General features: G+C 39.5%; 1 protein-coding gene across 1 annotated transcript in view; it reads left to right on the forward strand.

Moving 5' to 3' along the window:
* LOC126249641 (serine/threonine-protein kinase GL21140-like) overlaps positions 1 to 22545 on the forward strand; it is a 223118-nt gene that overhangs the window by 80202 nt on the left and 120371 nt on the right. Inside the window, exon 5 of the mRNA XM_049951319.1 lies at positions 11209 to 11304. Coding sequence (XP_049807276.1) covers positions 11209 to 11304 — 96 coding nt within the window. The remainder of the gene's footprint in view (positions 1 to 11208; positions 11305 to 22545) is intronic.

Consider the following 22545-nt stretch of genomic DNA (forward strand, 5'->3'; position numbering starts at 1 on the left):
TTTTTCTGCTGCTAGTGACTGAAAAGAGTCTGATGAGCAATCTGTATTAATATGTTGTAAATGAAGTTGTGATCAGTTTGATTGATCAAGTTCTTTCCTAACTAGTCTTGTGTACTTGGTGCGAGCTGCTTTAGCTTTAGAAAAAGTGCTTAAGAGCCCTATTGTGAGTCTCCAGTTGTTCACCGTTCTTTACATCCATAGAAAATTAGCCTCCTTTCTCTTATTGCTGTTGAAATACACTCTAGATGTTGGCAGAGTTCTATGTTGTGTCTGACTGCATACACCATATTCGTTGATATGGCCCAATACTCCCCTGACAATCTTTTTGTCCTTCAGTTGTAGTTTTCTGATTTGTCCCTTCCTATCCATGTTCGGGCATTCCGAGGCAGACAGGAGTGAAGATGTCACTATGATAGTGTTATCAGAGTTACAGATTGAGGAAAGGATGTAGACCTGTAATCATGCTTGCAGAGGAAGATATGTTTTGTCCAGTTTGCTGCCTCTATTCATGGCAAGGCCCCCATTGATTTGTGGCAGTGGTATTCAACCTGTGTGCTGCGGTGTCCTGGTGTGCCATGAATGACCACTTGGGGCGCCGTGGATTTGTTTCGTAGTTAGTGTCAAAGAAGATAGTTGTGCGAAATTCCATTACTGGTGTCACATATGTGGTGTTAGAGGAATCCCACTTCAGATTTTGGCCAGCCTGCGTAACCAGTTATAACTTCGAAGCCAAACTATCATGCATTACTCTTAGCACCAGCAGAGATTATTGTATTGTCAACTTTTTTTTTCTTTTTGCATTATGACTATAAAAAAGTTGATACAGACAGTAAACTGTGGAAAAGTTGTTAAATTTCTCAAGTTGAAGTAAAAAGTGAGAACTTGCCAAGAACAATAAGGAAAGTAGTAATGAAGGTAAGAAGCAGGTATAGAAAATACGATGACAGCTACTTAGATTTTTGTTTCATGTGTACTGTTGTGAACAATGAAGAGTATCCACAGCATGTTTTCTGTTTGAAAGTACTTTCTGTTGAATATTATGCTACCTAGTAAATTAAAGCGCCATTTAGAAAGTATTCGTCAGAATGACATGGTCAAGCCAAGAGGATATTTTCCAAGGAATCTGAGTCAAATAAAAAAACAAAATTTATCATTTTCTAAGCAGGCAAATATCTAGAATAAAGCACTTCTAGCATCCTGCAACGCAGCTTACCAAGTAGCAAAATGTAAGAAAGCCCATACAACTGCAGAACAACTAATTCTATGGTGTGCTAGTGACGCTGCGTTCATTATGCTTGGAAAGCCCCTGTCAAAACAGCTTTTGCCTATTCCTTTGTCTAATGCTGCAATTAGTTGTCAAATTCAAGATAAATGAGAGGATCATCATGAATATATTATGGAAAAATTAGAGGGAGGAATTTTGGTTTGCAGCTTGATGAGGCCATTGAACGCAAAAGAGCAGCTCATTTAATGTGCTGTGGTTTTTATGAAAAAGTAATGAAATGATGAAAGATCTCCTTTTTTGTACAGAAATAAATGCAGGTACAACAAGGACAGATTTGTTGGAAATAGTGGACAACTTCATGACAGAAAATCAAATTAACTGTGACTTTAGTGTTGGTGTGTGCACTGATGATGCGCATCCATGTTACAATGGTCTACAAGCACTTATCCACAGAAAATCTCTTGATATTATGTGGACCCATTGCATTATCCATAGAAAAGTACTTGCTTCACAACATTTGAATGATGATCTGAATCAAGTACTTCAAACAGTCATAAATGTGATGAACTTTATTAAAACTTGTCTTCAGAAAGCTAGGTTTTTTAGACAAATGTGTCATAATATGGGGGCTGATCATACATCGCTCTTATTTTTACTGTAGCATTCATTAGCTTTCCAGAGGAAATGTATTATCATGCAGTTTTGAGCTTAGGCAAGAAGTCTATTCTTGCCTGGAAGACTAAAATCAAATCGGTGCATGCTGAAAACTTTCCTGAAAACTGTGATAGGTCTCAGTGGGTTCAAAATTCCTTCAATAGTGATTCATCTCCTGAGTTCAATACTGAACACGAGTAAGAGTTGATAGAACTTCCATCAGATTCTTCACTAAAAGTGAAGTTTTCTTCAGTGGCATTGCCAATGTTTTGGTATTCAGTAAGAAAAGGGCTTCTGAGTGTGAGCAAGAAAGCACTGAAGATAGTAGGTACTTTTGCAACCTCCTACCTTTGTGAGAGTGGGTGTTTAGTAGTAGCTGTCATTAAAACCAAGTACGGATCAAGAGTTTGTGTGGAGAAGGAAATGAGGATAGCTGTATCTCATTTGGCGCAGATATTTCACAAGTTGTGTAACACAAAACAAGCTCAGGTGCTGCATTGACGTGAGAAATACTTTATTGATACCTTTTTTTAATTAATTACTTCAGTTTTTACAAGGTATCTTACAAAGGAGCCACAGAAAAAAATATAGTAAAACTTCAGTGATTAGAGGTAACTGGGACTGAGTAGAGCTCAAATTTGGGAAAACTGGGATTAAACAAAGAGTGGCAATTTTAGAGAGAGATTTTATTTGAAGATAGTTTCAGAACTTGATGTTCACAGTATTATTACAGAAACAAAGTTATTTCCTCAGTTAATGTGTTACTTAGTTTGTTTTAGAAATTAGGTTGTAGCAGAAACTCAAACATTTACTGCAAACACATGCCTATTATGTAAACTACTTTACAACTGTTGCTACTGTACATAGTTTATTTTCGGGAAAAGAATGTACAGTTTTTTGTTTTATGAAGAATGTCTGTTCTTAGCAGCTTAGTCCTGCCGTCTTCGTAGAAGCATAACGTCGGCAAATGTCACCAGGTTCTGTTGCTCCATGTAGTGCAGTGCTAATTCTAATGCCACTGCTTCCTCACTATGACACACTTTGTTGGCACCAATGTTGTCTTCTTCACCACTAAAATCTCTGTTCCCTTTATTTACCTTCTCCACAGTGTCCCTGTTTGTCCTTTCATAATAATATTAATTTGATTTTTTTAACATAGTAGTCATCCCCTCAGGATTGCCGGAGCCTGAATTGAGGTGGTTTTATTGTAGCTGGTCAGGGGAGCCACAAAATCAAGAAGGTTGAAAATCATGGATTTATTGGATTATCCATTCTCCAAGGTATTTGAAGGAGCTAGTCTTCTGCATTGGTGTTTTACCCAGTGGGATTGTGACAACTGCATCCCTGATGATTATGATGCACTCTTGTCTTGTAGATGGTGACCTTCAACTGCCATGTGGTTGAGGCAGGTGGGTTGATAACTTGTTTCTCCTGCACTGGATGCCGTAATGCAGGGTTATCTGCAAAAGCTAGGCAATTGCCTACCAACTTGTCCTTTGAGTAACATATTTTAATCAAGTCATCTGCATCTTTATCCATTTACGGATAACTTTCTCCAGCAGACAGTTGAAAGCAGATTGATTATAGACTGTCTAATTTCGTAACACCAGATCTGCTGTTGAAGTTCGTTACAATTCTCTGAACTTTACTTTGAGTGTCATATTAGTACATGTTGCTTTCACAAAGTTCAGGATCTTGCTGTCTAGACCCAGTTCAATTAATGTCTGGAAAAGGGAGCGTCTGTGCAACAAACTGTTGGTCTTTTGGAAGTTGAAGGTTGTTACATAAGACAAGGCTCTTAAGTTGTAGGTGGGAATGGTTATTATGTTCAAAATCTGTTCTGCACATGATCTAGACTTCAGGGTTTTCCTTCACTTCCTTTTCCCACTGCCTAATTGCAGTCTGCCATTAGAATTAAATTTTCATTTCCTTTAATGACCTGAATAATTTCTTTTATCTCATAATACATTCTTTCCATCTGTGGAGATATTAGGCTTTTATATTTGTATCACAGTGGTGGATGGTGTTACAGTGGGACAATTCCAGGAAAATGTAGTGCAGCTCAAAAATACAGTATATTGGATGCCAAAACTTATGTGCAACATGTACATACATGAGCAACTGAGTTACAGCTACGTAGTACTGGTAGCACCATTTCACCCTGATGTTAATGGTGCCATGTTGTGGCTTGGACTCGCACATCCAGATCACTGGGAGTCATTCTTAATCACAGTCCAGAGCTGCTAGATATTGGTTAAATATAGATCATAGTAGTTTCAGATGTTGCTGTATTTTGTGCCAGATGTGTTCAATAAGATTGATGGCAGAATGGCGTTCCTCAGGGCAGTGTTTTAAGTGTTACCCTCTTTGCCATGGCCATCAACAATATCACTTCTACAGTAAGGGGCCCTGTACGGTGCTCCTTATTTGTAGACGATTTTGCTGTTTTCTGTTCCTCCTCCAGTGTCGTAACAGCGAGCCGTCAGTTGCAACTTACAGTGCGGAGGTTAGAAGAATGCGCTGCAAAGATGGAATTCCAGTTTTCTGCAGATAAGTGTGTGTGTGTGTGTGTGTGTGTGTGTGTGTGTGTGTGTGTGTGTGTGTGTGTGTGTTTGTGTGTGTTTGTGTGTATGTGTGTGTTCATTTTAATCATTCTTGTCATCTTTTCAATTTGCCTGCCTTGAATATGGGGGACACCATCCTACATTTTAGAGACACTGTGTGGTTTCTGGGCCTCATTTTTGACCCCAATTGTCGTGGTTAACACACCTGAGAGACCTGAAAGCCAGAACCTCAAAGGCACCAAACATCATCAAGAGCCTTAGCCACAGGTTTTGGGGAGCAGGCAGAGTGCATCTCCTTCAGTTTTATCGGGCTTTTGTGCATTCGCAGCTATGGTTCCACTGTGTATGGGTCAGCAAGGCCCTCTTACTTGTAGATCATTGACACTGTCCATCATGAGGGATTCGGCTGGCCACGAGTGCTTATTGTACCAGTCCCATACCTAGCGTCTGTGCTGAGGCGGGGAAACTGCCACTTACCATCCATCACCAGCTCCTCATGGTGCATCAGGTGTGTAAGTTCCTTGCAACTCCAACTCCACCCGCACTCCATACTGTTGCTTGTCCACCTCTGGAGCACCTGTTTTCCATCTGTCCAAGAGCCATGATGCCATGCAGCATCTGCTGGAGTCACTTGGTGTGGAGCCAGTACAATCCCAAATACAAGGTTTTAACCGTCTGCCACCCTGGTTACTACAGAGACCCAGAGTGATTTTAGATTTTGTGCGGTATGGGAGAGATAGCACCCCCTGCTTCCATTTTTAATGCGATATTCTCTGATATTTTATCTGAGTACCATGACCATATAACTGTTTTTAAGGATGGGTCTAAGCAGGGGGACTCTGTTGATTGCTCCGCCATTTTCCCACATCGTCTCCTCAAGGTCAGGCTGCCTCCAGAATTTACCGTCTTCGACACAGAATTATGTGCGATCTTGCAAGCAGATGAGACATTCTCCTGGTGTTAGATTTCTCATCTGGTCAGATTCTCTGAGCACCCTTTACTCTCTCCAACGTTTGTACCCACGAAATGGAGTAACCCAGAATATCCAGGATGCCCTCTTACAACTACAACAACTGGGGAAGGAGGTGCTGCTGGTTACCTGGGCACATTGGATCTGCGGGGAATGAAAGAGTGGATTGAGAAGCCAAGGAGCCGTGTCGTGATCCTCTGGTATTTCGGTGTGCTATTACACTGCATGCTACTATCTCGCTGTTGAGGTACAAAGTCTTGTCTCAATGGGAAGACGAGTGGCTGGCAGTGACTGATAACAAGCTCCATGTCATCACAACTTGGCAATGGAGTACTTCCTTCCAGCTATGTCCGCGAGATGAGGTCCTTCTTACTAATCTTCGCATATGCCACAGCCCTATGACACATGGATTCTTACTCCGTCAAGAAGAACCTCCAGTGTGTAGCGCTTGTAGTGTGCAGGGTATGGTGCGTCACATTTTATTGGGCTGCATTTTATTTGCCAACCAGCGGACTGCGGCGGATTTACTGGCAGATCTGCCATCTCTTTTATGTAATGATCAAATGAATGTGGTTAGGGTTTTAAAGTTTTGTGACTTGTCCAACGTTTTTAAGATGATTTTAGGGAGATGTTCCTAATGTGTCACAGGGTGGCTGGCTCACCCTAGTTTTTTGTAAGTGGTCAGTCAGTCACATTTCCCTGTGCTTTTCTTTTAGTTCTTCTGTGTTTTGTTTTCTCTGTGTTTTAATTTCTTGATTAGCACTCTTCCCTCCTAATTGGTTTTAGTGCATGTGAGAGTGATGTGATACAGAGTAAATGTGTGGTCATTTCGAGTGCATGTGTACAACAATTTTAGTTCATCTCCATATTCGTTTGTTTTTATAAGTGTAAGGGGGTGATGACCTCACCACTGGTTACCCATCACACACACACACACACACACACACACACACACACACTGTATTTTGTGGACCATTCTCCAAGAAGTCCTTGTTCTTAGCTGCCTTTCCTCTGATCGCTTGGGCTTAACACCTTTTTTTGTATTAGTGTTCTAAGGTTCTGACATGGGTGTGTATGACCTTAGATGTTTTTGCAGCCTAAAACAAAAACAAACATTCATGAATGATATTATCAGTGTGCGTCACCAAGCCACTGTACATCCATTCTAATTGCATACCATTTCATGTGACATCCTGCTTATTGGCAGAGAGAGAAATTCTGGATTCTTTTGCCTGTATTATGCTAAAAACATTAATGCAGTTGTCAGTAAGTGTAATCTGAGCTGAGGACAGAACCCCCTGTCTGGCTGCAATAATGCTGTTGTGAGCAGGCCTAGAAATGTAACTGAGGCAGTGGCAGAGCATCTCTCCCTAACCCAGCCAGATGGACTTAATATTTGACGACTTCTTTGGATCCATGTGGATGGAAAAGAGGAAAAAAAATTACAACACTAAAAGATAAATAATGTAGAGTAATGAAATTTTGAGAATACATTTATCTAGGTAACATATTTGAGTGATTAACATGGCAGGATCAAGGTAAATTTAAGTGTGAGCTAAGTCATTTCAAATGTGAAATGCTGTTACATTAAATATGGTGTAACTGCCAGAATGTTGAATGCAAGCATGCAGATGTGCATGCATTTTGTTGCGGTACAGGTGCTGGATGTCTGCCTGTGGGATAGAGTTCATGCCTGTTTCACTTGATTGGTCAATACAGGGATGGTTAATACTGGTTGTTGATGATGCTGGAGTTGTCCGATGATGTCCCATATGTGCTTGATTGGAGACAGATCTGCTGATCAAGCAGGCCAAGGCAACATGTTGACACTCTGTAGAGCATGTTGGGTTACAACAGCGATATGTTGGTGAGTGTCATCCTGTTGGAAAACACCTGTGGAATGCTGTTCATGAATGGCAGCACTACAGGTTGAATCACCAGATTGACATACAAATTTGCAGTCAGGGTGCATGGGATAACCATGAGAATGCTCCTGCTGACATGTGAAATTGTACCCCAGACCGTAACTCCAGGTGTAGGTCCAGTATGTGTAGCACACAGACAGGTTGGTTTGCAGGCCTTCAACTGGCCTCCTCTTAACCAACGTAGGACCATCACTGACACCAATGCAGATCCAGCTTTCATCAGAAAATGCAACAGACCTCCACACCGCCCACCAATGAACTCTCACTCGACACCACTGAAGCCGCAAATGGTGATGGTTTGGGGTCAGTGGAATGCAAGGTACAGGGCATCTAGCTAGGAGCTGTTCTTGAAGTAACTGATCTGTAACAGATTGTTGTGTCACTGTGGTGCCAACTGCTGCTCAAATTGCTGCTGCTGATGCAGTATGATGCTCCATAGCCATACGCCGAACACGATGGTCTTCTCTCTCAGTAGTGCCACACGGCCGTTCGGAGCCTGGTCTTCTTGAGATCATACATTCTCATGACCACCACTACCAGCAATCATGTCCAGTGGCTACATGCCTGCTGCATCTCTCTGCAATATCGCAGAAGGAACATCCAGCTTCCCGTAACACTATTACACAACTTTGGTCAAACTCGGTGACTTGTTGATAATGGTGTCTTGGTCACCTTTAAGGCATTCTTGGCTAACATCAACTCACCACATCCAATTTCATAGGTTACTAACGTTCACATCTGTTACAGCATCTATTTAAAGCAAAATTTATTTTCATCCTTATAGTGGCGCTACTTGTGCCACCCTTATGCGTCTAGTGCGAAATTTGATTAGACATCATCTTTCAGATATAGAAACATGCTTACCAACTTTCGTTTGTCGCACTACTCCTTCTTGGTGTTATGACTTTTTTGTCAGTATATGAGAGCAGGTGGTGGTGGTGGTGGTGGTGGTGGTGGTGGAGACATCACCATGTGCTGTGTTAAACAAGCTATGTTCAAAAACCAAAATATTGTTCTCCATTGATCCAACAGAATCTAGGCCGATGGACAGTACTTTACACGTGAAGAAAGCTAGTAGTAATCCTCAGTCTGAAATGAGGTAGCAGATAGTTATCAGAGCCTCTCTTTGAGTGGCCATGTTTAAAAGACTTTTGAGGTGGATGGTGAACCACCACTTCACATGAATAAACAAGAAAGAATTATTCAAAATTTGTACAAACTGATTAAAGTGGGAAGAAAACATGGCCAGAGATATCGTTCTGCTTGATATTAGGGCCTGACATAGAATGTTGTAGCCAATTTAGTAGTAAGAAGTAATAATATGTTATGACTAGCTAGTGTGACATGGTGTGATAGTCTTTTATGTTATTACTTCAGTATTGAGTAGAAAAATTGTGCCAATTACTGTGCAGCCATGTGGCTTATGCAGACATTTTCCAATAATTACTATCGTCTGGGAACTTTAGAACTAGGATTTTCACATAACTCTGGGGTTAAACTTCCTTCAATATCAGCTTTGACGATCTGTATTTGATTCAAGGTCAGCTGTGGTGTAAGACATTTTCCAGTGGGTCCTGTGGCACAAATGTAGATAAAATTGTTCCAAATGGGTATGCTACTCTATTTTAGTTAAGAAATAAAATTAATTCTTTGTAAACAAACACAAAGGGAAAGTAAGAAAAAAATCAGCTATTCATTAGTGACATCACTATTCAGATTCACTGCACATCAAAACACTCTCAGAGAACTCCTGAAAACCTCTTGGAACCTAATTTTTCTTTTAGAATTTATGACCCAAGCCAATTGAAGTATGAAAAGATTCAGATATTCCTTTTATTTTTAAGTTTCATTTAAAAATTAAGAGTTGATTTCAGAAATAGGTAATTCAGATTAGATTTTTATGATGAAGTAAATGTTAATAATTGTAAAGATAAGAAAAGTATTAAATGAGCCTTGCGAAGTGAAATGAGTTATTCAGTGACCAAAGTTGTTGAAATTGGCTGTGTTTGGTTGATAGCAAACAGTTGTGTGTTTATTAACTTTAAAATATCTGAATGTATTGAATAATGAAGTTTTATTAATTTTAACTGTTAAGAAATTAGTGGCTTGCATAAAGCATTTTCGTGTAACTTGGCTGTTTCATGTAAGTGTTAAATGACAATTGTTTTTCTGGAACTTCATTGATATTCTTTTATTATGCACATATTGTTTTTATGTTCACTTCTTATTTTTTAGTGTAGATTTTACTTACTTACCGCAGTTGGTCTTTGGCCTAACCAATTAGCCTCCTCCAGCGTCCTCGGTCCATGTATTCATCTTCAGACAGCCCCAGCGTACTCATATCCTCTTTGACCTGATGTATCCATCAGAGTCATGCTCTTCCCGTGGTCTTTTCCCTCTAATATCTTCCTCCACTACCTAACTGATTATCTGGCTTTCTCAACACATTGCATGTCCATACCACTTCAGTCTTCTTTCTTTGATCACTGCCACAATGTCCACCAACTTATATAGCTCCTGCAATTCACAGTTTTTTCTTTTCCTCCATTCATCTCCATCCATCAGTGGCCCAAAAGTCTGTCTGAGGATGGCATTCTCAATTTTTATTTTTATTTTAAATTTAATAATAATAATAAAATTCTAAAAATAAATTTTTAATTTATTAATTTTCTTTCCACTTATGTTATTTTGGTACAAATTGTATGCGTGTGTACGAAACAACTTATTTATGTCAGTGAAAATTAAAGACAGGTATGTGTGGTTGATCTAAACAGTTAATGGTGATGGAAATAGAAGAATGTTGATATTTTTTTCTCTCTTGTATAAATCACTTTGAGGATTATTGTGAAGAAAGTTAGTAAAGGGGTGTGCACCCAGATGAATAAAAATGAAGATCTTGTTGAAAATCCCAAAGCAGTGAATATTCAGTTCTGCCTTAAGTGACCACCAGGAAGGTTGAAGTGTGGTGGCAATGAATGCTAGTATGTATCCAGCATCTGAACTCTGAACTGTGACATGTACTCTGTAACTTCCCTAATGAGCCACTGAACTATCTGTTCATGAATTTTATAATCTTTTCCTGGATTAAAGCTCCCACTGTAAAGGGGGGAGGGGGGGGGGGGAGAGAGTGTGAGAGAGAGAGAGAGAGAGAGAGAGAGAGAGAGAGAGAGAGAAATTGGAGGGGGGGGGGGGGGTAATTATATTGTGGAGCAATGTCCTTTATTGAGATCTTGTATTAGCTACAGTTACTGGAAAAAATGTGGAATATTCCCAAAAGAGCTAGTTTTCCGGTGTTGTGAAAATTGTGAATGATCAGATGTTTCCATATTCAGATCATAGTGCATGAGTATTTTTGTATCAGATTTTGCACTTTCCGATTCCCTATGTTTTGAAGCAAAGTTTAGTATGCAATAATTTGTCTATAAGGTGCATTTTTGTCCACATTTTTTGTTAAATCCTCAAATTGAAATGTATCAGGAAAGTGCAATTTTTTTTTTATTGTTGTGCAAAACCCTTGTAAGGCATTTGTCAGGAAGGAATTCAAAATACACCTTTTATCCACTGCATTTCAGTGCCAGATTTGTTTCTAACAAAGGTGATGTGGAAAATAACCACAATTGACAGACTGATTTCCATCCGTTACAATAAATTCCCTAATTGCACCTCCCAAGATCTGGTGTAAGAAGTGTTGCAACATGTTGTGTTTCTGTTATGAGCCATATCAATTCCAGGTGCATCTGTGAGTGGGAATTTAAGATGGCAGTTAACATCTATGTAATGCATGAGGGGCAGAGAGGATGGGAGGGGGATTGATTTTAAATTTTGATATTTCTCTGATTAATTTAGTTTTCTCTTTTCCTTTTTTTTAAGAGCGAAAGTGTATTGAAAGCATAAGGAGACACTCACGACGTGCTAATATTCACCTGAAAAGTGAGCACGAGCGGAGCAGCAGGAACATGGGACATGGTAAGTGTTTCATATTTCACTGAAATTTACTGTGCTTTATGGATAGTTGTACATGAAGTTGTCCTGTACACAGAAGTGTTAAAAATGTTGAAGCATATTGTACAGGAATGGGAGAAATGGGCCCTCAAAAATAAACTGATCCAGTGACAGAAAGTTGTTTGGGATCCCACAGTGAAATCCTTTTACAGTGTGATTTCAGAGTGCAGTTTCTCACTTTCTGCAGCATTTCTAAGAAAATGTAAATTTACTCGACAATTTCAAACTTGGACACACTGCTGGTTTGCTTTCAATGCTCCCATTTAAAAGTGGGGGAGGGGGAGGGGGAGTAATAGTAATAGAAGAAACAAAAAAATCATAATTCTGATGCCATTATCTAATCGCTTGCTGGATTGTATGTTGGCTACTCTGGAACTTGTATGTTAAGGTATCTGATGCCTGTAGGTGCAATAATGAATAATTAAGACTATCTCAGAATTACATCTGGATTGTTGCTTCACCTATTGTTACAATATATCTATCTTCATATTATGTTACTGTCGCATGTTAAATGCACCCCTTAATAGTTTCAGAAGTTTGGCAGCCGTATAATAAATAAATGTAATAAATTTTGTCATTGCAGAATGACCTGACAAAACAATAGCTCTATATATTAGTGCCAGAATTTCATTGATTGTGATAAAATTAGATTGCTGTTAAAGGGATGCATACGTCATTCATAACGTGTTCCCAAACACAGTGTGTTACTTCATCTGTGTAGATTGCTGGTTTCTTCTGGTAATGATTTCTGGTATCCTTTATCTTACATCCCCACCCATGAACCATGGACCTTACCGTTGGTGGGAGGCTTGCGTGCGTCAACGATACAGATAGCCGTACCGTAGGTGCAACCACAATGGAGGGGTATCTGTTGAGAGGCCAGACAAACGTGTGGTTCCTGAAGAGGGGCAGCAGCCTTTTCAGTAGTTGCAGGGGCAACAGTCTGGATGATTGACTAGTCTGGCCTTGTAACATTAACCAAAACGGCCTTGCTGTGCTGGTACTGCGAATGGCTGAAAGCAAGGGGAAACTACAGCCGTAATTTTTCCTGAGGGCATGCAGCTTTACTGTATGGTTAAATGATGATGGTGTCCTCTTGGGTAAAATATTCCGGAGGTAAAATAGTCCCCCATTCGGATCTCTGAACGGGGACTACTGGCGTTTTACGGATCGGAACATGGAATGTCCGATCGCTTAATCGGGCAGGTAGGTTAGAAAATTTAAAAAGGGAAATGGATAGGTTAAAGTTAAATATAGTGGGAATTAGTGAAGTTCGGTGGCAGGAGGAACAAGACTTCTGGTCAGGTGAATACATGGTTATAAATACAAAATCAAATAGGGGTAATGCAGGAGTAGGTGTAATAATGAATAAAGAAATAGGAATGTGGGGAAGCTACTACAAACAGCATAGTGAACGTATTATAGTGGCCAAGATAGACATGAAGCCCACGCCTACTACAGTAGTACAAGTTTATATGTCAACTAGCTCTACAGATGACGAAGAAATTGAAGAAATGTATGATGAGATAAAAGAAATTATTTAGGTAGTGAAGGGAGACGAAAATTTAATAGTCATGGGTGACTGGAATTTGAGAGTAGGAAAAGGGAGCGAAGGAAACATAGTAGGTGAATATGGATTGGGGCTAAGAAATGAAAGAGGAAGCCGTCTGGTAGAATTTTGCACAGAGCATAACTTAATCATAGCTAACACTTGGTTCAAGAATCATAAAAGCAGGTTATATACATGGAAGAATCCTGGAGATTTACTAACCAGGTTTTAAATTGTAGGACATTTCCAGGGGCAGATGTGGACTCTGACCACATTCTATTGGTTATGAACTGTAGATTAAGACTGAAGAAATTGCAAAAAGGTGGGAATTTAAGGAGATGGGACCTGGATAAACTGACTAAACCAGAGGTTGTACAGAGTTTCAGGGAAGGCATAAGGGAACAAGTGACAGGAATGTGGGAAAGAAATACAGTAGAAGACGAATGGGTAGCTCTGAGGGATGAAGTAGTGAAGGCAGCAGAGGATCAAGTAGGTAGAAAGATGAAGGCTAGTTGAAATCCTTGGGTAACAGAAGAAATATTGAATTTAATTGATGAAAGGAGAAAATATAAAAATGCAGTAAATGAAGCAGGCAAAAAGGAATACGAACATCTCAAAAATGATATCGACAGGAAGTGCAAAACAGCTAAGCAGGCATGGCTAGAGGACAAATGTAAGGATGTAGAGGCTTATCTCACTAGGGGTAAGATAGATAGTGCCTACAGAAAAATCAAAGAGACCTTTGGAGAAAAGATAGCCACTTGTATGAATATCAAGAGCTCAGATGGAAACCCAGTTCTAAGCAAAGAAGGGAAAGCAGAAAGGTGGAAGGAGTATATAGAGGGTCTATACAAGGGTGATGTACTTGAGACAATATTATGGAAATGGAAGAGGATGTAGATGAAGATGAAATGGGAGATACGATACTGCGTGAAGAGTTTGACAGAGCACTGAAAGACCTGAGTCGAAACAAGGCCCCGGGAGTAGACAACATTCCATTAGAACTACTGATGGCCTTGGGAGAGCCAGTCCTGACAAAACTCTTCCATCTGCTGAGCAAGATGTACGAGACAGGCGAAATACCCTCAGACTTCAAGAAGAATATAATAATTCCAATCCCAAAGAAAGAAGGTGTTGACAGATGTGAAAATTACCGAACTATCAGTTTAATAAGTCACAGCTGCAAAATACTAAGGCGAATTCTTTGCAGATGAATGGAAAAACTGGTAGAAGCCGACCTCGGGGAAGATCAGTTTGGATTCCGTAGAAATGTTGCAACACGTGAGGCAGTACTGATCTTACGACTTATCTTAGAAGAAAGATTAAGGAAAGGCAAACCTACGTTTCTAGCATTTGTAGACTTAGAGAAAGTTTTTGACAATGTTGACTGTAATACTCTCTTTCAAACTCTGAAGGTGGCAGGGGTAAAATACAGGGAGCGAAAGGCTATTTACAATTTGTACAGAAACCAGATGGCAGTTATAAGAGTCGAGGGACATGAAAGTGAAGCACTGGTTGGGAAGGGAGTGAGACAGGGTTGTAGCCTCTCCCCGATGTTATTCAATCTGTATATTGAGCAAGCAGTAAAGGAAACAAAAGAAAAATTTGGAGTAGGTATTAAAATCCAGGGAGAAGAAATAAAAACTTTGAGGTTCGCCGATGACATTGTAATTCTGTCAGAGACAGCAAAGGACTTGGAAGAGCAGTTGAACGGAATGGACAGTGTCTTGAAAGAAGGATATAAGATGAACATCAGCAAAAGCAAAACGAGGATAATGGAATGTAGTCAAATTATGTCGGGTGATGCTGAGGGAATTAGATTAGGAAATGAGACACTTACAGTAGTAAAGGAGTTTTGCTATTTGGGGAGCAAAATAACTGATGATGGTCGAAGTAGAGAGGATATAAAATGTAGACTGGCAATGGCAAGGAAGGCGTTTCTGAAGAAGAGAAATTTGTTAACATCGAGTATAGATTTAAGTGCCAGAAAGTCATTTTTGAAAGTATTTGTATGGAGTGTAGCCATGTATGGAAGTGAAACATGAACAATAAACAGTTTGGACAAGAAGAGAATAGAAGCTTTCGAAATGTGGTGCTACAGAAGAATGTTGAAGATTAGATGGGTAGATCACATAACTAATGAGGAGGTATTGAGTAGGATTGGGGAGAAGAGAAGTTTGTGGCACAACTTGACTAGAAGAAGGGATCGGTTGGTAGGACATGTCCTGAGGCATCAAGGGATCACAAATTTAGTATTGGAGGGCAGCGTGGAGGGTAAAAATCGAAGAGGGAGACAAAGAGATGAATACATTAAGCAGATTCAGAAGGATGTAGGTTGCAGTAGGTGCTGGGAGATGAAGGAGCTTGCACAGGATAGATTAGCATGGAGAGCTGCATCAAACCAATCTCAGGACTGAAGACCACAACAACAACATTATCTTACATATTGTGAATAGTTCCACGAAATTAAAAGTCAACACAGGTATCAATGTATGTGACCAGTGGCAGCCTCAGTGTGCTTTAAAAATATCTCAGCCATATAATCAGTGTTATTTTTAGGCAAACAAGGTGGTCAGGCTCATATTGGAGTAGAGTAAGTTTAGTCCATGTCTGGCCTTCATGGTTTAGAATTTTTATGCTTTATGAAAATCACTGGATACAACCTATAAATTATATGCGAAACTCCTGAAATCAAGACTAAAAAAATATGATGTAAAAACTAATATTTGAAGAACAATGCAGTTTTACAAAGGGATGGTCAACTAGTGACTGTTTTTACGCTACAAGAAGTTATAGAAAGGAGATGAGAATCCAATAGGGAAACAACACATCTGGCTTTTGTAGATTTTGAATAGGCATTTGATAATGTGAACAGAGAAATATTACCGAATATAATGGCTGAATGAGATTACCCATTCCATCACCAACATTAAGTGATCAGTAACAAAAAAGTATTTTTATATAATGACACTAGACAAAGGCTTCACAGCCAACATGCTCCCTGAGTAGATGCAAGCACGGGCCTGTGAGCAGCAATTACCATATCCTTTCCATTCAGTCATCACAACACAGGGTAGGGAGGAAGTAGTTGTATGAAGACTTGAGAGAGGATACCAGGGGAGTGTGAAAGTCATTGTAAATGAGGTTTCACTGGTATAAATGAAAAGAACTAAAAACACAATCCTGCCACATCATTTCATTATTAAGTAGGTAGATATTTATTAATTAGACATTACACATACAATGATTTTTAATCAACTCTTGCACTCAAGATGTTCTTGCTTTTTTTTTCCCTTCTACAAGAGCATTGGTGTGCATTGTAGATGTTACATGTAGTTTAGGTTATGGTGTAAAAATGATTTACTCAAATGGGTTATAGTTCCTCATTGTTGAAAACAGTTTTTCAGACATAGGTGGAATGCAACATTGATATTACACCAGCAGCCATCTTGTGTAATCAAACAAGTCGATTCTATGGGAAATGCTTCTAGAAATCTAGAATGTTCCTCATTATTGAATTTCTCTCCTTTTCACGCTGCTGGTAAGTTACTGCGAACTGCAGATTGATGAAATTCACTTTAATGTTCACTGAATATGGAGAGAAGCACAGAGGAAAATAACTCTGCAGTGTTGTCATGTTGTTAAATGAAAACTGGACATCTTCCTTGAGATTACGTATAATATGTGGATAGCATCCAAAATCTGTTAATATCAGAGTTGTTCGAAGAAGACAGTTTTGGAAAATGAGCTGCATTTCCATTGTCCAGCTGATTCTTACCCGAGTATCAGTTTCATTTCGAAGCTTGAATGTGGCTGATGAAATGCAGTATCAACTGATCCTTATCCTGGAGTGTTAAGGCATTTGGATGATTAGTTGTAAGGGTAAAGAATAAAAGGTCTCTGTTTACATGAAGACTTTCAGTTCAGGAACACACACATATCTATCTCATCCGAAAGACAAAAAATGCTGTGGGGGAAGAAATGTGGGAAGGCCATACAAGAGAGAGAGAGAGAGAGAGAGAGAGAGAGAGAGAACTTCAGACAATGATTCTTTCCTTTCCACATCCTTGGTCAACTGAACTAGTTTACCAGTGTTGATCTCATTGGTGGTTAATGCAAAACTCTGACATTCTGTCTTTGCTTGCTTCCTTGTATTGGTTGGGAAATTATAAAAGTCATTTTGTACTTAATTCACTGTGTTTCAGTATGTTTTACTTCTTGAGTTTGATAAGCAATCAATAGCATTCTTAGGGAGCATGCAGCATCTGGCATCTTTCCTCGTTGGTCACATATTCCCATTTATTGGACTATGTATGAAGAATTGATTGAATTTGGGAATGACAATATCAGAGGTCATACATCAGAATGTTTTCATATCTTCCACTGCACGTTATAACATACCAGAATTACGGGGATCTTTGATCAACAGTAGATTATGATACTAAGCCTGTAGAACAAAATCTGCAATCCCATTCTTTTCTCAGCTAAGTTTTACTTCAAATTGCAAGTCTGGTGTACAAGAGATGAGCCTATGACATCGTAGTGTATTGTATGGAAATATTTATTTAAATTTCCCACGTATCCAGATTTTTCTGTAATGCTATGGAACATTATTTTTGTTTTTGATTTTAAAGGAAATACATTATTGTATACAATTCCATTTGTTTTGTTGGGCTATAAATGGCATATATTTCACACTTTGCAGTATTTTGGGTTCAGAATTTCTTGTAGCATTTTATTATCTATTAAATCAATAACTGTTGTAATTTTTTATCTATTAAATCAAGAAGTGTTATAATTTTTTCAAAAGTTAATTAAATTATTTGTATAAAAAAAGGTCATATGAAATAAAATATAAAATGGTTATTATTTGGGCAATGTGGCATACACTGAATTTTTAACGAAATTCCATTTCAAAATTATTTACAATCATATGTAATTACCTTTATTTTTATAAATATTGCTAACCTTAAAAGGCACGTTTTCATTGTAACTGTTCACTCATCTATGCAGAAAACTATGTACATAAGTTTATTTCCCCAATTGCCAGTTGTAGAACAATCTAGATCTTCATGTTGTAATAATATTGTTTTTCTTACATGCCAGAGGTAGGTAGTCGATTTCATGGGCTCGAGTAGTACAGTCATTCTCTAGATACGGACTTGTATCTTAATCTTTGTGCTGTGGTTGTAACAAGTGCGAAGTATGACTTATTTATCCTGGGAATGGTAATTCGTATTGAAAATGTATTCGTAATGCTTTACGAACTTGTTGATTGAGGACAGTGATAGATATGAAATATGTGTGTGTTTGAAATAAGACTCTCTTTAATGTTGTGCAGAATACTGATGCATAAATTTCATTGTCTTGTTGTACCTGGAAGGGAAATAAAAAGCTATTCTGATGAAAATGTGAATGAGTATCTTCACTAACTTTAGACAGATCTGTACTGGTATGTCATCCCTAGACATGTAGTAGTTTGGAGTCACAAAACATTTTCTGAATAAAATGAAAAAAAGCACTGAACACATACAAGTACAGTATAGTATTACCAGCCACAAGCAAAGATCTGCCATTTCGCAGCTACCATGTGACTGTAGAGAAGAGCAAGTTGGACTTCAGATTCAACGATTCTACAGCCTACAACTACATTTTCTCCATGTGGTAGTTGGAATTGGCAATTGGCACAGTCTGAGTTTCGTGATACTGCACCTGGTTACGACCAAATCTGGTACACTGTGTGCTTCAACGTACACCAGCAGTGTCAAAGGAAATCCTCCTTGACAGTTTTAGTATGATGCGGCAGAAAGGTCACTTCCCCAACTCGTGTAGGGAGGCAATTTTGATGCCTCTCCTCAAACTAGAAGAGGACCACACCTGTCCCAGTAGTTACTGGAGTAATGCCTTGAAGAGCTGTCTAGGAAAGACAATGAAGTGAATGATCAACTGTAGTCTTGTCTGGTTATCAGAGATCATGCAACTCGTTAGCCTCTCTCAATATGGGTTCTGGAGATTTAGTGTTCTAAGTGTTACCCTCTTTGCCATAGCCATCAAGAGCATCGCATCTACCGTACAGAGTCATGTACAATGCTCTTTATTTGTGGACGATTTCGCTGTTTTCTGGTCTTCCTCCAGCGTGGCAATAACAAATCGTCACTTGCAACTTACAGTGCGGAGGTTAGAGGAGTGGGCTGCAAAGAAAGTTAAGGTTTTCAGTTTCCTGCAGAAAAGGGTGTGTGTGTGTGTGTGTGTGTGTGTGTGTGTGTGTGTGTTTGTTTGTTTGTTTGTTTTCATGTTCATCATGTTCATTTTAATAATTCTCATCGTATTCTTACTTTCCCTGACATGAGTATAAGGGAGACTACTCTACATTTTAAAGACTCGGTGAGCTCTTATTTTTACTCCAAACTGTTGTGATTACCACACTTGAGAGATCTGAAGGACAGAAGCCTGAATGCACTGAATATTATAAATTGCCTTAACCATGTCTACTCCAGTTAAATAGGGCTTTTGTGCATTTACACCTAGACTGTGAATGCACATTGTACGGGTCAGTGAGGTCTTCTTACCTCAAGGTTATTGATGCTATCTGCTATGAGGGGGTTAGGCTGGTCAGTGGGTACTTATAAGACTAGACATGTGCCCAGTCTCTGTGCTGAGGCAGGGAACCGCCGCATACCCTACTGTTGCTCGTCAGCCTCTGGAATGCCTCTTCTCCCATCACCCACAAGCAACAAATCCATTTGGTATCCACATGCAACGTTTGCTGGGGTCAGTTGATGTGGAGCACAACCAATCCAAATCCAGGGTTTTAACCGCCTCCCGTCATGGTTACTACACAGGTCCAGGGTAACTTTACATTTAGTGCAGTACAGGAGAGACTGCACTCCTGCATATGTTCTTAATTCATTATATGTTCCAGCAGATAAGATAGTCCAGAATATGTAGGATACACTCCTCCAACTACAATGGCTGGGAAGGGAGGTGGATGTGTCTTTCCGTTGGGTACCAGTGTACATGGGTATTGCAGGGAATGAAAGCACAGATGTAGCAACCAAGGATGCATGTCGTGATCCTCAGTAGTTCACTGTGCCATCCCTGCGCATGCTATCTCGTCACTGTTGAGGTACAGAGTCGTGGGTCAAGGGGAAGACAATTAGCTGGAAGTGACAGCTGCATGTATTAAAGCCCACTACACGGCTGTGGGATACCTCCTTCCATCCTCAAAGATGGGATGAGGTCCTTCTCACTCATCTTTGCCACAGTCGTTTGATGCGTGGCTTCTTGCTCTGGTGCAACAACCTTCCAATGTGTTGTGCTTATGGCGTACGGATCACTGTGTGCCACATTTTACGAGACTGTGTTTCATTCTCAGAGCAGAGGGCAGCAGCAGATTTGTCGGCAGGTCTGCCTTTTATTTTAAGTGGCATTGAAATGAATGTGGTTAGAGTTTTAAGATTTTGTGATCTGTCCAACTTGTTTCTGCAAATTATTGTGAGATGTTCTTAATGTGTTAACAGAGGGACTGGCTCACCCATGCTTTCTGTAAGTGATCAGCCAGTTATATTATCCTGCGAGGAAGTGACAATGTTGTGAATATCACCAACAATACTCTACAACACTACAACTGCATAACTGATAGCATGTGGTAGTGTTGCTATCTTGTTTAGAGGAGCTAAAGCTCAGTTTGTTTGGCTGTTGCTAGTGTATATTCTACATACTGTACACACAATAAATTGGGTTGACTTATACAGTACTGTGTTCATGCTTTTCATTTATAAATTAAAGCCGGCCGCAGTGGTCTCGCGGTTCTAGGCGCTCAGTCCGGAACCGCGCGACTGCTACGGTCGCAGGTTCGAATCCTGCCTCGGGCATGGATGTGTGTGATGTCCTTAGGTTAGTTAGGTTTAAGTAGTTCTAAGTTCTAGGGGACTGATGACCACAGATGTTAAGTCCCATAGTGCTCAGAGCCATTTGAACCATTTTTTATAAATTAAATTAATATTGTGTGTATAAAACACATTATGCTCCCCAGTAAACTGTATAGCTGAAAACATAGTTCTTGTATATTAAAAGAAAAACTGGAAGTGCTTTAAGCAGGTTGACAGTGGGAAAAGTGCTAAAAAATCAGCTGTTGAATTTGGCGTTGGGAAAGCCACTATCAGTGACTGGAAAAAAATTGTAGGAAAATAGAAAGCTTCTGCAACACAGTCAATGAAAAAAACTTTTTGAACAATGCCATAACATCACCATGTCATTGTATGATAAAATTCATGATACCACTTTCTTGTGGTTTACTCAGGAAAGGCATGATTCAAGAAAAGGCATTACAACTGAACAAACTTACGAATGATGCTCGAACATTTACTGCCAGCAATGGTTGGTTAGATTGTTGGAGAAGACACATATTATATGACAATGATAATTGTTGAAAAATTATTAACTGTTGTTGCCACAGCAGATGCATTCTTAGATGAATTTGCAGACTTGATATCATCAGAAAATTACTGACAACAGCTGATGAAAACACTGACAAAACTGGACTGAATTTCAAAGCAATCTCTACAAAAAGTCTTGCTTGGAAAGAAGAGTCATCTGCACCAGATTTTAAACTGAATAAATAATGGCTCTGAGCACTATGGGACTTAACATCTATGGTCATCAGTCCTGAATAAATAATGTCTTACTGTTTTGGCGTGTAGCAATGCCGCAGTAACAAATTACTGCTCATGCTAATTGAAAAGACTGCAAAACCGTGAGCCCTGAAAGACATGAATATGAATGCTCTCTCTGTTTATTACAAAAAACAATGTAAAGCTTGAAGAGCTGTGTTCTGTTTAGTGAGTGGTTTGAGAACAAACTTGTTCCCTTTGTTAGAAGATTTAGTGCAGAATATGGACTGCCACCTCAAGCTCTACTTTTGGTGGACAATGCTCCATTTTGTCCTTCAGAAATGCAGCTAGTCAATGGAGACATCAAAGCATATTTGTTGCCTATAGATGTAAAATTTATTGTGCAATCAGTGGCTCGGAGTGTGTTACAAAACCTGAAATTGAATTAGAGGAAACAGCTTCTCTTGTTGTTGTCGGCGGCGGCGGCGGCGTCGTCGTCGGCGGCGGCGGCTTCTTCTTCAGCCTGAAGATTGTTTTGATACAACTCTCCATGCTTCTCTATCCTGTGCAAGCCTCATCATCTTTGAGTAACTACTGCAACATGCATCCTTCTGAATCTGCGTCCTATATTTTATCTCTTCATCTCCTACAATTTTTACCCCCCACACACTTCCCTCCAGTACTAAATTGGTGATGTCTTGGAATATGTCCTACCAACTGATCCCTTCTTCTAGTCAGTTTGTGTCACAAATTTCTTTGCTTCCCAATTCTATTCACTACTTCCTCTTCAGTTACATGATATACCCATCTAATCTTCAGCATTCTTCTGTAGCACCACCTTTCAGAAGCCACAATCCTCTTCTTGTCTACAATGTTTATCATCTGTGTTTCACTTCCATACGTGGCTACACTCCACTTTCACTTTCACTTTCACAAAAGACTTCGTGACACTTAAATCTATACTTGATGTTTACAATTTCTCTTCAGAAATCCTTTTCTTGCTGTTGCCAGTTCACATTTCACTCAGCATAACTCGATTTAATT

The sequence above is a fragment of the Schistocerca nitens genome, chromosome 3 (assembly GCF_023898315.1).
Source record: "Schistocerca nitens isolate TAMUIC-IGC-003100 chromosome 3, iqSchNite1.1, whole genome shotgun sequence".
Lineage (NCBI taxonomy): Eukaryota > Metazoa > Arthropoda > Insecta > Orthoptera > Acrididae > Schistocerca > Schistocerca nitens.